Source organism: Notolepis coatsorum, assembly GCF_963971535.1.
Source record: "Notolepis coatsorum genome assembly, chromosome: 1".
NCBI lineage: Eukaryota > Metazoa > Chordata > Actinopteri > Aulopiformes > Paralepididae > Notolepis > Notolepis coatsorum.
The window spans coordinates 117,842,475-117,857,382 of NC_140165.1; the positions used below are offsets into that span (position 1 = coordinate 117,842,475).

A 14,908-nucleotide genomic window follows, 5' to 3' on the forward strand; every position below is an offset into this window, starting at 1 on the left:
TATTCACTAGGGTAGGTTCTTTATTTACCAGGGTAGGTTCTTTATAATCTTTATTCACTAGGGTAGGTTCTTTATTTACCAGGGTAGGTTCTTCATAACCTTTATTTACCAGGGTAGGTTCTTCATAACCTTTATTTACCAGGGTAGTTTCTTTATAACCTTTACTTACCCAGAGTAGGTTCGTTGAGCACAAATGCTCTTTTTCAGCAATTCCCTGCTTCACACTCACACTGTTACTGTCATGTTTTTTGCCTTATTTCACCTTTCTGTGAGGGACAGCTGTCTATTTTTGCTTTATTTCACCTCTCTGTGAGGGATAGCTGTCAATCCCTGTTCCCTGTGGTTAATTGCCTCATGGGTCGGCAGGTGTGTGGGCTTGATTGCAACTTATGCAGTCCAGCTGTGCCTATGGCCATGTGGAGTCTATTTAAGTTTGGAGATCGCAGTGTCAACTGCTTTTTCATTTCCTAGTGTTGGTTGTCCTTTTGGTCACGCTCATTATATTGAAGTGTAGTCTGATCTCTGATTCAGAATTGAGCTTTATGGTAGTCATTCTTATTTTAGGCTACTCACGTGATTCTACACATAAACTCCCTTAGTGGAGGTTTATTGTTTTACTTTATCAAATATAAACTCCTTTATTAGGAGGTATCCTTGTGGCTTATTTACTTTTATACTATACCTCTTTATTGAGAGGAGTCCTGTTTTTTGGGACTTGATTTATTTTCTTAATTACTCACTTTGAGATTTCCACCTGTAAAGGTTGTTTTCTGTTGTTTAATTTTTCCCCTCTCCTAAAATATCTGCGTAAGCAGTCTAGTGGTTGTCCGTCTCACGGATAACTTTAAGAGTCCCTGTTATCTGCTCATGACCCACACACACACAGACAGCCCTCACAGAATGAAAAAGCCATGACTGGGTCAGCAGATAACACAGGTCGCGAACAAGCACTAGCTGCGCAGTGTCAAGGATTGCTTTCACATGAGGAAGCTATCGGACAATTACAACAACAACAAGCTCTCATGGTGCAACAGCATGGGGAGATGTATGAAGGATTGCGCAAGATGGATAGTTCCATGTGTGATTTGGCTGACCACATAGCCAATGCACAATTACCTCCCACTCACCAGAGCCCACCTAATGTCTCTCAAGCACTACTCACAGGCCCCCGGTCATTACCTTGTGAGGCTAAAGTCCAGCTCCCCTCACGCTTTAATGGGGAGTCAGGTAAATGCCGTGGTTTTCTGGCACAATGCCAAATAGTGTACAGAGCCCAGCCTTCTCGTTTTCAGTTTGAGGATTCACGTGTTGCCCTAATTCTATCCCTGTTGGAGGGGCCTGCCTTCGATTGGGCTGTTCCACTCATAAGGGCTCAGGCTCCAGTTTTAAACGACTCACAGGGACTCATGAATGAGATGGAGATCGTTTTTGATCATGAACGCGCATGCGCCAGGGCGCCAGTAGTGTAGGGGGGCCAACGTTTTTTCGTGTCCCGCTGGAGGAAGTTTCGTCCTTTCCTCCACAACCTTCAGTGGCCAGCTCGTCTGAAGCTATGCAGGTGGACAGCACTTCTGTGCGTGACTCCAGGCAGACTGGTTCTCATGTGGACTGGTGCCGGTACTGCAGGAGAAAAAGTTACACGAGGGTGGAGTGTCCGAAACTGAAGGGAAACGGTCAGTCTCGCTAGTGGGCCGAGAGACACTAGTGAGACATCAGTGGACAGTTTCATCGATTCCAGATCGGCTGAGGACTCTAAAATACCTGTACATTCCCTCCATAAGCCCTGTAGTGTCACAGCGCTTGATGGGTACAGGCAGTGTCACCAAAAGAACCAATTATTTATCTATGGGGGTTGCTTATGGGAACCATTCTGAGCGCATTCGATTCTTTTTGGTGGATTCCCCCACGTATCCCATTGTGCTGGGTCATTCTTGGCTTAGTAAACACAAGCCACAGATAAATTGGGGTGAGGAGAGGGACACTGTCATGCAGTGGGGCTCCCAATGCCGTCACCGTTGTTTCCAAATACCTCCGTCACCCATGAGTTATGATCAGTTTAGTGAGAGCGGTTGTGATCCTCTTGAAGCAGTGGGCGGTCTTGGTTTCCAGAGCCCACTCTCTCAACCATTGCACTCCCAGCCATCTCTCGATCAGGATGGGAGTTTGGAATGGGATCCACAGTTTGATTGGGACTCGCTCGGTGAGGAGGTTCTGGCGGAGGACAGTTTAGACAGTTTAGAGGCTATGTGTGAGGACTTCTCCTCGCTTACTTGTACAGCTGACCCCCTCATGGAGAGCACCAACATCATGAGCGTGGAGTTACACCCATTACCAGAGGGAGTTCCCACTATCTATGCTGACCTCAGTGAGGTGTTTAGCAAACAAAGGGTCACCATCCTGCCACCGCACCGACCTTATGATTGCGCCATCGAATTGCAGCCGGGCTCTATTCCCCCTCGTGGTTCCTTGTACTCGTTGTCGGTCCCCGAAAGCGCAGCTATGAACACCTACATCAAGGAGGCTGTGGCTACCGGTTTTATTAGACCTTCCACTTCACCTGCGGGTGCTGGATTCTTTTTTGTGGGAAAAAAGGATGGAGGACTGAGACCCTGCATCGACTACAGAGGTCTGAACAGCATTACAGTAAAAAACCGGTATCCCCTTCCCCTGATGAACTCGGCGTTCGAACGCCTCCAGGGGGCATCCATTTTTACCAAACTTGATCTCCGCAATGCCTACAATCTGGTGCGCATACGCCAAGGGGATGAGTGGAAGACCGCGTTCAACACTCATAATGGTCACTACGAATACCTGGTGATGCCATTTGGTCTTACTAATGCCCCTTCAGTTTTTCAGGCATTAATCAATGACGTGCTCAGGGAGATATTGGAAAAGTTTGTTTTCATCTACTTAGATGACATTCTGATATTTTCCAAGTCCATTTCTGACCATGTCAAACATGTCAGGCAGGTCTTGAGGTGCCTTTTGGATGCACGGTTGTTTGTGAAGGCTGAGAAGTGTGCCTTCCATGTCCGCTCTGTGTCCTTTCTGGGATTCATTGTATCTGAGGGGAGGATTCAAATGGACCCCAAGAAGGTGTCAGCAGTGACAGACTGGCCTACACCCGTCTCGGTCAAGCAGGTGCAACGATTCCTAGGATTTGCAAACTTCTACCATCGTTTTATTCGTAATTTCAGTTCAGTGGTAGCACCTATCACTGCACTCACCAGGAAGACAGCACCTTCCCATTTCCAGTGGACTCCCAAGGCTGAGGCAGCGTTCATTGAGCTTAGGAGAAGGTTCAGTTCTGAGCCTATCCTCATTACTCCTAACTAGGGATGGGTACGTTTCACATTTGAACCGATACGGTACCGGTACCTGTGAATCGATACCGGTACCCAACGGTACCTTTTTTCGGTACTTTAGTCTATTTTTTTTTTATTTACCTACCTCAGTCGTGAAAAAAAATATCCAAACTTCAAATAACTACAATTTTGACCGTTTTCGGCTTGCCATTGCTCCAACTGCTTTGTTGTTGAATCAAGTCAAATCCTAAGTAAGCATATATTGTGCGTGTGAACGTTGACATGAAAAGAAAAAAGTTAAAAAAAAAGTATAAAAAAAGTATAAAAAAAAAAAAAAAAAAATCTGTATCTCACTTGAATCGATACTCGGTAGTACCGACGTGTTTCGGTTCGGTACCTCAAAATAACCGAATTCGGTACCCATCCCTACTCCTAACCCATCCCTGCCATTTATCGTCGAGGTGGATGATTCTGAGCTTGGAGTCGGAGCTATTCTGTCTCAACGCTCATCGTCCGACGGTAAGGTACACCCATGTGCGTATTATTCACGTGGGCTCTCGCCGGCTGAAAGAAACTATGATGTTGGGGACAGAGAGCTGTTGGCGGTCAAGTTGGCATTGGAGGAGTGGCGCCATTGGCTAGAGGGAGCTGAACACCCATTCACAGTCTGGACAGACCATAAACATTTGGAATATATCCAGGGTGCTCAGAGGAGAAACTCGCGACAGGCTCGCTGGTCACTGTTTTTCTCTCTGTTTAATTTCCTCCTGGCGTACCGTCCCGGGTCTAAAAATATCAAGCCGGATGCTCTTTCATAAAACAGAACAGCAGCCTGGTTTCCTAATGAATTCCAATGATGTGACATCACCATGCGCCCGTCGCGGCAAAGTGTCCATAAAAACTAAAGGCTTCATCTGTACATAGGAGGTGGTTGGTTGGGTGGGTGGGGTGGGGGGGGGGTAGGCGTGGTGGGGGTAACTGTACATTGGATTATCGACGAAACCTTACTTGGTCCCAAGAAGAGGGTCTTGTGTATTATTGGGTTAGGACATTTACATTGGAGGGGGTTGAGTTAGGACATTTACAGGGGCCAGTTTAGAATTGCAGTCTCCCGTAGGTGCTCCTTGAGAGTGGTTTTAAAAGTGTGTAGTGATTCACATTCCTTTACAGCTGTGGGTAGGATGTTCCACATTGTTGTGGCATAATTGCTAAACCTGTTTAGTCCCTTGTTTGAGCCGAATCTGGGTTTAACATGATTTGTGGAGCTCCCTCTGATGTTGTGGTCGTGGTATTCACTGACCTTTGGGAAGTATTTTTGACATGTACATTGGTACCTTAGTCGTGTAGTGCAGTGGCGGACTCAGGCTGTTTGAAGGGCAGGGGCGAAAAGAAAAAAAGGGCACCTACTGTACAACATAGGACCCCATCAGTGAGCAAAAAGCTATGATGCGTCATTTATGGTGAGATAGTCTTCATCCTTGATTAAGATTAACATTCGATTAACATAGACAATCCAGATTAATAGTATAACGCACAGGGAACAATACACCTTTCAAATGTTTATTTCACCTCATTGTCATGGTGTTTGAAAAGTAGATTTATCATGGTTTTTGAAAAGTAAATTATCATGGTGTTTGAAAAGTGGATTTATCATAGTGTTTGAAACTTAGATTTATCATGTTGTTTGAAAAGTAGATTATGGTGTTTGAAGGCCCTAAACCATTGCTGCAGTGGTACATTTCTCAATCGAAGAAAATTAATAAAGGGAAGATGATTAAACTGAAGGTTCTGTAGATACAGTACTGAATTATCCCATCCAGACCAATGCAATTTGAAATATTATTATAGAATATAGAATATGATGCTTATACATTACCTTATTATAGCCAATTCGCACATTTATATATATATACATATATTATCTTTCAAATGCCCGAGTTCAATTTGGATTTAGTATCACCAGGCGTGCATAAGAACAGATAATGTAATCTAGTGTACTTTTTAATTTTCCCCACAGTGCAACTATTTTGAAACAAATTTCAGATCTAATTGTTCCTACATGCTACTGTATAACAATAGGGAGGAGAAACTAACTGCGTTTCAATACTTGTCAAAAACGTTACCTTTTGTGGCTTATTATCGTGAATCATAACAGTTATTGATATGATTTATTCAGAACGCTGAACTTTGAACCCCCACAGTATCTGACAGGAAGTGTAGTTCGGAAAAATTCCAACGCTGGTCGACAGCTATGCATGTCCTCTACAAAATGGTCGCAAAAAGACTACAATTCCCATGGTTCAAAATTTCCATTTCCGTTTCCGTCTTGGAATAGACTTCATAAAATCGAAAACTTAAAACTATCTAATGGCACTTTTAACCTATTGCTAAACAAACGTATTGATGATAATATACATTCTACATGCTTTTGTGACATGTTAGTGATGTTAATACTTGAAAACGTTTGACAAAAAAATCGCAACTTATATGCAATATTAAAAGAAATATGGATTTATGACCAGATGTAATTCTTTGGGTCGGTACCGACCCGTGGGGTGGAACAGGTATATAATATTCGTACCGTAGCCTACAATGTTATAAATGTATTATAAAATAATCTGTCATATAGCACTACCACCACTAGCCCTCTTGCCTTGATTGGAATAAAAAGGGTCTATGGTTGGTCAATTTAAATGTTTAAGACAAATTTTTCTGTAAAAAATAAGCATTATTGACCATGTTAGCACCAGATTCTCAGTTATAATCCAAACTATGGCTCTGTGAGACAAGCTTGTACATGTATCTAGTAGTGCAGACTTACAAATACATACCTGTATCCTTATCTCCTCCCTTACTATTGTTGCTTTGGACCCAATTTTTCAAAGAGTTTTTCAGCTGCTTTTTAATATTCTTCCGATTTCTTTCTCTCCTTGGCATTCTGTAATCATAGAATATAGGCCAATGCTAAACCCACTTATCAGGTGGGGGCCCACATGTGGGCCTTCTTGAGGACAATTTGCCCACCTGCACTTTGGCGACCGCTAGTGGCTTGGTTGTGCATATTTTTTTAATACAATTAAAATTCTAATTAAAGCCCCATTAGTTGCCTGTCGATAGCCCTTTCAGGTGACAAAATCCATTTGGCGGTTCTCGAGTTACATGCCGATGTGAGGCTTGCGCGAAGTACACGGTATTGCGCAAATACTACTCCCGACTCTTGGGGCTCTAGTTCCGTCAATCATTTGGCGATCTTGAAAATGATTGGACAGGGTTGTATCCAATGAGTGTGGCTTTTTGGATACCCCACCTGGGGATGTACGAATCAGGGATCTAGGTGAAAAGTCACAAGCAAAAACAGGAAGAGAAAAACCGCAGAATTAGTTGACGTCTATGAGAAAACTGAGCTTTTCTTTTGTACATAGTTTACCAAAATCACTAATTTCTGAACAGATCTTTATGATCTACATAAGACTTCAGGCTATGGATCTCGGGTGTTTTTTAAGCCTCCAGCCATTCTGGGGAAATACTACTTCTAGACTACTACAGAAAAACGTGAGTAACAAGTTTATCTACAACTCAAGTTCAGACCTATGTTACTCTATTTCATTAGCAGTAAAGGTGAGTTTTCCTTATTGTATCAGACACTCCAACGTGTCATCTTTCAAAAGAGACCAGGCTCATGCATGTGGTATAAGTATAAAGTATAGTAGTTTGGTTTGAAAGAAAAGTATGCAGTCCTCAAAAACGAAAACTAAAATGGCCAATTTTGGGGTTTACTACCACTCTTAAATTAACTTTAAAAAGCAATTCACACTGAACTTTAAAGTGCTAGAATATTTTGTGCAAATAATCCTAAAATAATTTGTACACTTTATTTCTAAATTGAGAACACAGGTTAGCATAGAAGCTGCTAAGCAAGGTACCTGTTTAGTTAGCTAGCTACAGTAGGCTAAAACATACTGCCATCAATAAAAGCACTTGCAGTGTTCAAAGATTGAGTTTGTTTTACCAATTATGCATTACTAAATACTAATAGTGTATTTAGTAATGCATAATTGGTAAAAACAAACTCAACCTTTGCTACTTCAAAGAAAGCTTGATGTATTACCTATCTCACACACAGCAGTAGGATGAAGGGTTACAGCTCAGACTGCATTAAGCTCTCTGGCATCTGAACATTCAAGAGGGATTGTAGCTAACACTTTTGTGTGACATTATTTAACCGTCTGGGTCAAGTTTAGACCATTGGAAGGGCACCAATGGGCACGTCCTCTCATTTTCGCCACTCAAAATGTAATTTTAGCGTGATATTTTCAGCTGTGGGGGCACATAGTCAAGTTTAACCATTGGGAGGGCACCAATGGGCACATCCTCTCGCTTTACTCAAAAGGGCAGTTTAGGTTTAGCGTGGTGTTTTCAACTGTGGGGGCACATGGTCAAGTTTAGACCATTGGAGGGGCACATCCTCTAGTTTTTTCACTCAAAATGGCACTTTTGCGTGATGTTTTTCAACTGTGGGGGCACATGGTCAAATTTAGCACTCAGGGCCCCCCCCCCCCCCTGAGTCCACCAGTGGTGTAGTGTATCTTGAAGACCAGGCCCATTGCAAGTTGCTGTACTCTGTCATCTACTCTAAGCCATCCTAGGTTGTCAAAGTGGGCAGGGGTGAGGTGGGTTCTAGGAGTAAGGTCAAGCAGTAGTCTGACCAGTTTGTTTTGTGATGTTTGTAATTTAGTTTTTAGCGCCTTTGAGGTGTGTAATGGGAAATATTAAAAGACAAAACGATGAGCCGTTTATATTAATCATTCTGAGTCATTATTAATAATAGAAAAATGTATTTCACCGTGGCCACAATAAAAGTTCAGTTTACAGTCAGAGACCACATGTTCACACAGTAGCTCTGGCCATAAAATGACCAAGAGCTCTGGTCAGACATACAATTAAATACATGAAATGACGTAGAAGAAACAAAATCGCTGGTTAGAGAAATTAATAATACGACTATGTTATGGCTATAGCCTGGAAGGAAAACAGCTTCGTCTAACAGTTCCCATAACCTTGGGTTATGGCTCTGAAGAAACACAATCCTGTGACCTATAGTCTGGGCCTTTATAATAGAATACTCATTGTAACTGTCTATGTGGCTTATGGCCTATATGGCAGAACATAGTTTAATACACCCTTGCAAGGATACTGAAAAGGCAATCATGGTTCATAACAATATTGTTTTGGCTGGCTATCGTGTGTGTCTCTTAAAGAGAGAAACACACATTACGCTGATATCAATCAGTCTGATAAATGATATCTCTCAGATCCATAATGACATGATAATATATTCCACGACAGGTGCTTTGGTACCATGAGGTGCAAGCATAGTCGTAGTACCCTTGAATGAGTGCTCCTGCCAGAGTCTTCAGGGTATTCTTGTTTACCAGAGAGGAGATCCGGTACAAGAATCTAATTCGTTGGTTGACTTTTTTTATTACATTGGATGCCATTTTGTCACAGGAAAGATTAGCCTCTAGGATGGAACCCAGGTAGGTAATTTCATCTTTCCTTGTGACAATATTGTCACCCACTGTAACTGAGAAGCCGTCGGCCTTGCTGAGTTTGTTATTTGAACCGAAAAGAATGGACTCTGTTTTACCCAGGTGTAATGATAGTTTGTTGTCAGCGAGCCAGGTGCAGATTTTGCCTAGTTCCGAGCTGAGGGTTTTTTCAACCTGTAACTTGTTCTTGTCAGAGACTAGCAGGGCTGAGTAGTCCGCGAACAAGTTGCAGTCACGCTTCTCTAACCATTAGTCCACCGCAGAATATTGGCTTGAGATACACTTGGTTTTTACCTACGTTAACAAAAATGGAAGCATACATTACAGGAGGAATTAAAACAAACACTCATTGGTGTTAAGTAGTGTCTTCAAAAGTTTTTTATTTGACAGATGTAATTTACAAAAGGAATTTTGTAAAATTTTGCTGAATGTTCATTCATCTACAATTTTTTCCAGGTCCGGTAGTCTCTGGGTGTATGTGTTTGACGACAGTGATGACCAGATACCGCCTGCCTACCTGGCCAAGACCCCTGTTCCACTCCAAGCCCTGGCTACAGGCAGACAGATCAGAGGTACTGTAGAGGGGAGAGGTGGAGGCAGATCAGAAATACTGTAGAGGGGAGAGGTGGAGGCAGATCAGAAATACTGTAGAGGGGAGAGGTGGAGGCAGGGCAGCGGGTTTGGCTTTCCACCCATGATCTCCCTCTCCGGGTGGAGTCCAGGAAGCTGGCTCCTCGCTTCATAGGCCCCTTTAAAGTGGTTCGTCGGGTGAACCCTGTGGCGTACAGGCTGCGGCTTCCGGCCTCTATGAGGGTTCATCCGACGTTTCATGTGTCCCTGTTGAAGCCATTCCTCTCATCGCCCTTGTCCCTGTCACTCCCCGCAGTCCCTCCGCCTTGCATTATTGATGGTCAGCCTGTCTATACGGTGCAGAGGATCCTGAGTTGTAGGCGGAGGGGTAGGGGGTTTCAGTTCTTGGTGGATTGGGAGGGGTACGGGGTAGAAGAGCGTTCTTGGGTGCCTCAAAGGGATATCTTAGACCCCAGCCTGATCGATAATTTCCGGCGGCTGCATCCCGAGGCCCCTAGGTGAACGTCTGGTGCCGTTCATCGGGGGGAGGTACTGTAACGTTCTGGGTTCCTTGCTTAGGAACCCAGCTATCATTCTTGAATGTTGTGACCTGGTGGTTGGTATTTGCATTTTAGTTGTCACGCCCCATTCCTGTTGTGTCACTGATTGAAACTTCACCACTGGTTGCTGTCAGTGCTGTCAATTTGCTGTCACTGTTAATTGATTGGAATGTTGGGTTTTGTGACTACTTATTCACTCTCTGTTCCCTTGTCTTGTTGTCGAGGCTTCAGAAATCCATTCATGTGGGAAGGAGCTGGTCAGAGGTTGCTGAGCCACTCGCTGTGCACTTATATTACTTTTGTTTTTTCTCTGTTGAGGCCCGGCGTCTTTGCTGGCTTTACGCTGCTCTGTGTGTTTTAATAAAGACACATCCTTAGAAAGAGCTACTGTACCTATCTCCGTCTCTCCTTGTCTCGTCCACCATTGGACTCACAACCACTCACCTTCATACGTAACACACACCTACTAAATGTTTGAATAATTTAATTTACAGTGGTTCTCTCAACATTTGGCTGCACCCTTCGACCAGCCTCAGCCATTGTGAGGCCGTGATTGACAACATGGTCCACAATTGACAGATTTTGACAACTAGTTCAACATTTTTGTATGTAATGACTCAAGCAATGAAATGAGGACTATTCGTTTTTATAGAGAATGACTATTCAGCATTCATAAGTATAGTTCATTTTGACTGATATGACATACGCAAATGATAATGTTATAAAACAGCAGAGAATTGTATGAAAGCAATTGATGCATGTCCAAAAGCATTTGCAATTTGTTCAGAGGAATGGGAAACTGCTACTATGATGTGCACAAATTACTAAATGTTTTGGAGGTTGAACTAACAGTTATGAGAACTTTAATTCTGATCTGAGAAATGCACCAAAGCAATTGAGAAAAACTCTAACCTGTTTTTATGATTTTCACGAAAGACTGACTGGAACCTGGGTCTAAAAAACACTTTAGGAGCCCCTCCTCTAGTTGGTTTTGATTTTTTGCAATTGATCTGTGTGTGTCCTGTATAATTAGGTGATTACGTACTGAGAGACACAGGCGGAGGCCCAAGGGGCATGGTCAGGGTTCTCATACGATGGAGGTACCCATTCCAACCACCAGAGGGTGTCCAAGGGTGGAAGGAGGCGGAGAGAGAGCTGGAGAGACAGGAGAGAGTGATGGAGATACAGAGGAGAGAGGTGGAGAGGAGAGAAGAGGCTGAGGTGTCACAGCGGCCCATAGCCAAGCCGAGAGTCAAGGTGAACTTGGCTCCTTTTGTTCAGAGACATGGAATTCTATGGTCTCGATTGTCAAATGTGTTCAAATGTATTGTCAACTAATGGTATATTCAGCCGCACATGGTATTCTGGTGAACTGGTAAACGATGAGTTAACCACCAGTAAATTGAGCCTGAACAACTGTTGCGATGATGCCTGAGTTTACCAGTTGTGACGTGAACATGAACCTTCAACTTCTCCATGCAAGGAAGCCTGGCACAACAAATGAAACTTCAGTGCAGCTGGGTACTGTACCATTAGTCTAAGCTAGGGTGACTATATTTTGATTTCCAAAAAAGAGGACATGTCCCCCCAGCCTCGAGATACTTAATGATACTCAGGCATGCGTTGCTCATGGGACGACTGGTTGCACTATGTTTTAATGACGCCGCGTGCGCACACTCCCGCGCATGCACATAGATGTTCCCTCGCATAGCACAGACTAAAGACAGTGCCTAATTGCCTCTACGAATGGAATGTAACACATTTCATTCACAAGTTTTGTGTGAATGTATCTGAGAACGTATTTGAACACACCTGACGACCGGCCATATTGTTATGCAAAGTAGTACTTAGCGAGTTGGCTCATCAGTCGAGTGCAGCACATTCCTGTGTGCACGCGTGTGCACATCCGTGCATGTGCGTGCTTCTGCTCACATACTGGTTGCACGGTGTGCAACCCCCGTCCCATGAGCAACGCATGCCTGATGATACTCAACGTTTACTCAAAGATGCATTATTGTTTTAATATATTTAAAGTATGCCTCCTCTCTATGGATATACAAGTATTATTTTACTTTATATAACACAACAATATCTCTCTATAACCAAAGACACACCAAACCAAAGTTACTCAACAATCAGCATGCTTGATTATGCCTAGACAAATCTCAATGGCACAATAATAACTTATAAATCAACCTGTAACAAAATAATAGCTCTCTTTTCAAGTCTTACTGGACAAAAATAAATAACAAAATATATGAAATAATAGAAAATAGAAAATCCAGTTAACAAATATATTTTTCAGACAAATCGTTTTTTTCTTGCCATGTTTCAATGAGATATTGTGCAATGGTTTCTGCTGTCTCATTTGATGTATTTAACCTCGATTCATTTTGTTTGCATGCCCACCCCTCTTCCAGTCAAAGTACTGTATTATGATTGGGAATATTTTCACTGCTCCGTGGTTTGAGTTGAGTGCTTCATGTGCGACATCAATCGAGTCGAGTGGGGCGCTATAACAATTGGCTTCGGATTTAGTGCGCGCACTACTGAACTTTTTGGCAGTGTCAGAGTCTGGAAATGCCTTTTTTAACAAGGCACTTGTGCAATCCATAGATTGTGATGTTTCAGAGTATGAAATGCAAACGCACCCTCCCTCCGCTGCATTTACTTTACAGCATCCTCTGTTTTCCCGGGTTTAACAAATAAGTCTGTCAACTTTGCAGACAAACTTTCAACTTGCACATGTCCAAGCTTTGCACACGGTGCACTCCGCCTCCCATTTGTTCTGACGGGTCGGTACATTTGGAATTTCTTCTGCAGTTGATCTGTAAAAGTACATTCTTTGGCATTGTGAACGTGAGCTGCGGTGCGCTCTGTCCCCTCTGCGTGTATCCTTTCTCTTCCTCTGTTTGTGAGCGTAGTTGTAGAGCCGCCCACAAAGCTTCTCAGGGATTACGTCACACACGCAACAGATTACCGTAGTATTCTGTGCAATGCGCCAGTCAATTTAAGTATATGCAAACGGTCCGTGAAAGCCGGACATTATCATGAATTTATAAACCCCCCCCGGATGGCCCGGACAGGGCGTGAAAAGAGGACATGTCCGGGCAAAAGAGGACGTTTGGTCACCCTAGTCTAAGCACTCGCCTACCACTGCAGAGACCCAATTCCCGGCAGCAGCACCTCCGGCTTGGTCAGTCGTCCATATGAACACAATTTGCAGTGTTTGCGGGTGGGAAGCCGGTGGGGGTATGAGTTATAGTTGTTGCAACAGCGACTCCTACTGGTCAGAGAGGGGGTGGAGGAGATAGCATGAACCTCCGTGAGTGTTCTGCTCTCCCAGTGAAACTCCTCGTTGTCAGGTGAAAAGAAGAGGCTGGTGACTCCACATGTATCGGAGGAGGCATGTGGTAATCTACACCCTCCCCAGACCAACAGTAGGGCAGCATGTGGTAGTCTACACCCTCCCCAGACCAACAGTAGGGCAGCATGTGGTAATCTACACCCTCCCCAGACCAACAGTAGGGCAGCATGTGGTAATCTACACCCTCCCCAGACCAACAGTAGGGCAGCATGTGGTAATCTACACCCTCCCCAGACCAACAGTAGGGCAGCATGTGGTAGTCTACACCCTCCCCAGACTAACAGTAGGGCAGCATGTGGTAGTTATACACCCTCCCCAGACCAATAGTAGGGCAGCATGTGGTAGTCTACACCCTCCCCAGACCGACAGTAGGGCAGCATGTGGTAGTCTACACCCTCCCCAGACCAACAGTAGGGCAGCATGTGGTAGTCTACACCCTCCCCAGACCAACAGTAGGGCAGCATGTGGTAGTCTACACCCTCCCCAGACCAACAGTAGGGCAGCATGTGGTAGTCTACACCCTCCCCAGACCAATAGTAGGGCAGCATGTGTTAGTCTACACCCTCCCCAGACCAACAGTAGGGCAGCATGTGGTAGTCTACACCCTCCCCAGACCAATAGTAGGGCAGCATGTGTTAGTCTACACCCTCCCCAGACCAACAGTAGGGCAGCATGTGGTAGTCTACACCAGGGGTGGCCAACCCGCGGCTCGCGAGCCGCATGCGGCTCTTTGCCCGTCAATGTGCAGCTCTTTTTTTATGTCACTCATTCAATAAGGACGTAGAATAAACATTTACAATTTTTTTTAAATGGTCCATTTGCATGTTCTTGGTATCTGAATCTAGGGACATATATGGATCAGTGTCAGAAATAGTGTGTCTGTTACTAGGCTTGAGTAAATTGTAATGAACCAAAGGAGAATATCAATTCTATTTAAAAAAAATGTGTATCTTTGACTGTAAATAACACCATGCTAAAATTGACCAGACCTGAAAAATCTAAGCAAATTATAATGTAAATTTCTCAACCATTTTTCATCATATTGCAACACCGTTTTTTGCAAGACGTTCACAGAAAGGTAGAGAAACTAACTGCGTTCTGTTTTATGGCAATAACGTTCAGGTTTGTGGGAGATAATCCCAAAAAATAAGAGAAATTAAAAAGTAAATCCAGAAGTCGGATGATTGACAGGGGCTGGTGTGAGCTGGGTAGGGTAGTTTTTCGAAATTTGAAAGCCCTGAGTCTCTTCCTTCAAAAGACTACACTCACTTTTGGCTGTGCCACTTCCTCCTGTCAATATGCGCCGGTTTCCGACTCAATGCCCTGAGATTTCTATAATCTTATATTTCACTAATAACAGTTAAAATAATTGGTAAACAAACGTAATGCTGAAAATATACACTTTTACTGTATATCTCGGGCTTAAGAGGTTAACCCTGTGAGGCCCAAATTAAAAAGAAATTAGCAACTTCAGAGACCAGAGGGTGGGACATATAAACACATTTACTATCAAATAGCATTGTGAGGCTGAACAACAGGACCAATTGACTATACATG

At 43.6% G+C, this 14,908-nt stretch overlaps 1 protein-coding gene across 1 annotated transcript in view; it reads left to right on the forward strand.

The window, feature by feature from the left end:
* The window catches only part of rpgrip1 (RPGR interacting protein 1), a gene marked incomplete at its 3' end in the record, with an annotated part of 80,488 nt that overhangs the window by 54,148 nt on the left and 11,432 nt on the right, over positions 1-14,908 (forward strand). Inside the window, exons 21-22 of the mRNA XM_084337973.1 lie at positions 9,311-9,426; positions 11,018-11,157. Of these exons, the coding sequence (XP_084194099.1) occupies positions 9,311-9,426; positions 11,018-11,157 (256 nt within the window). The remainder of the gene's footprint in view (positions 1-9,310; positions 9,427-11,017; positions 11,158-14,908) is intronic.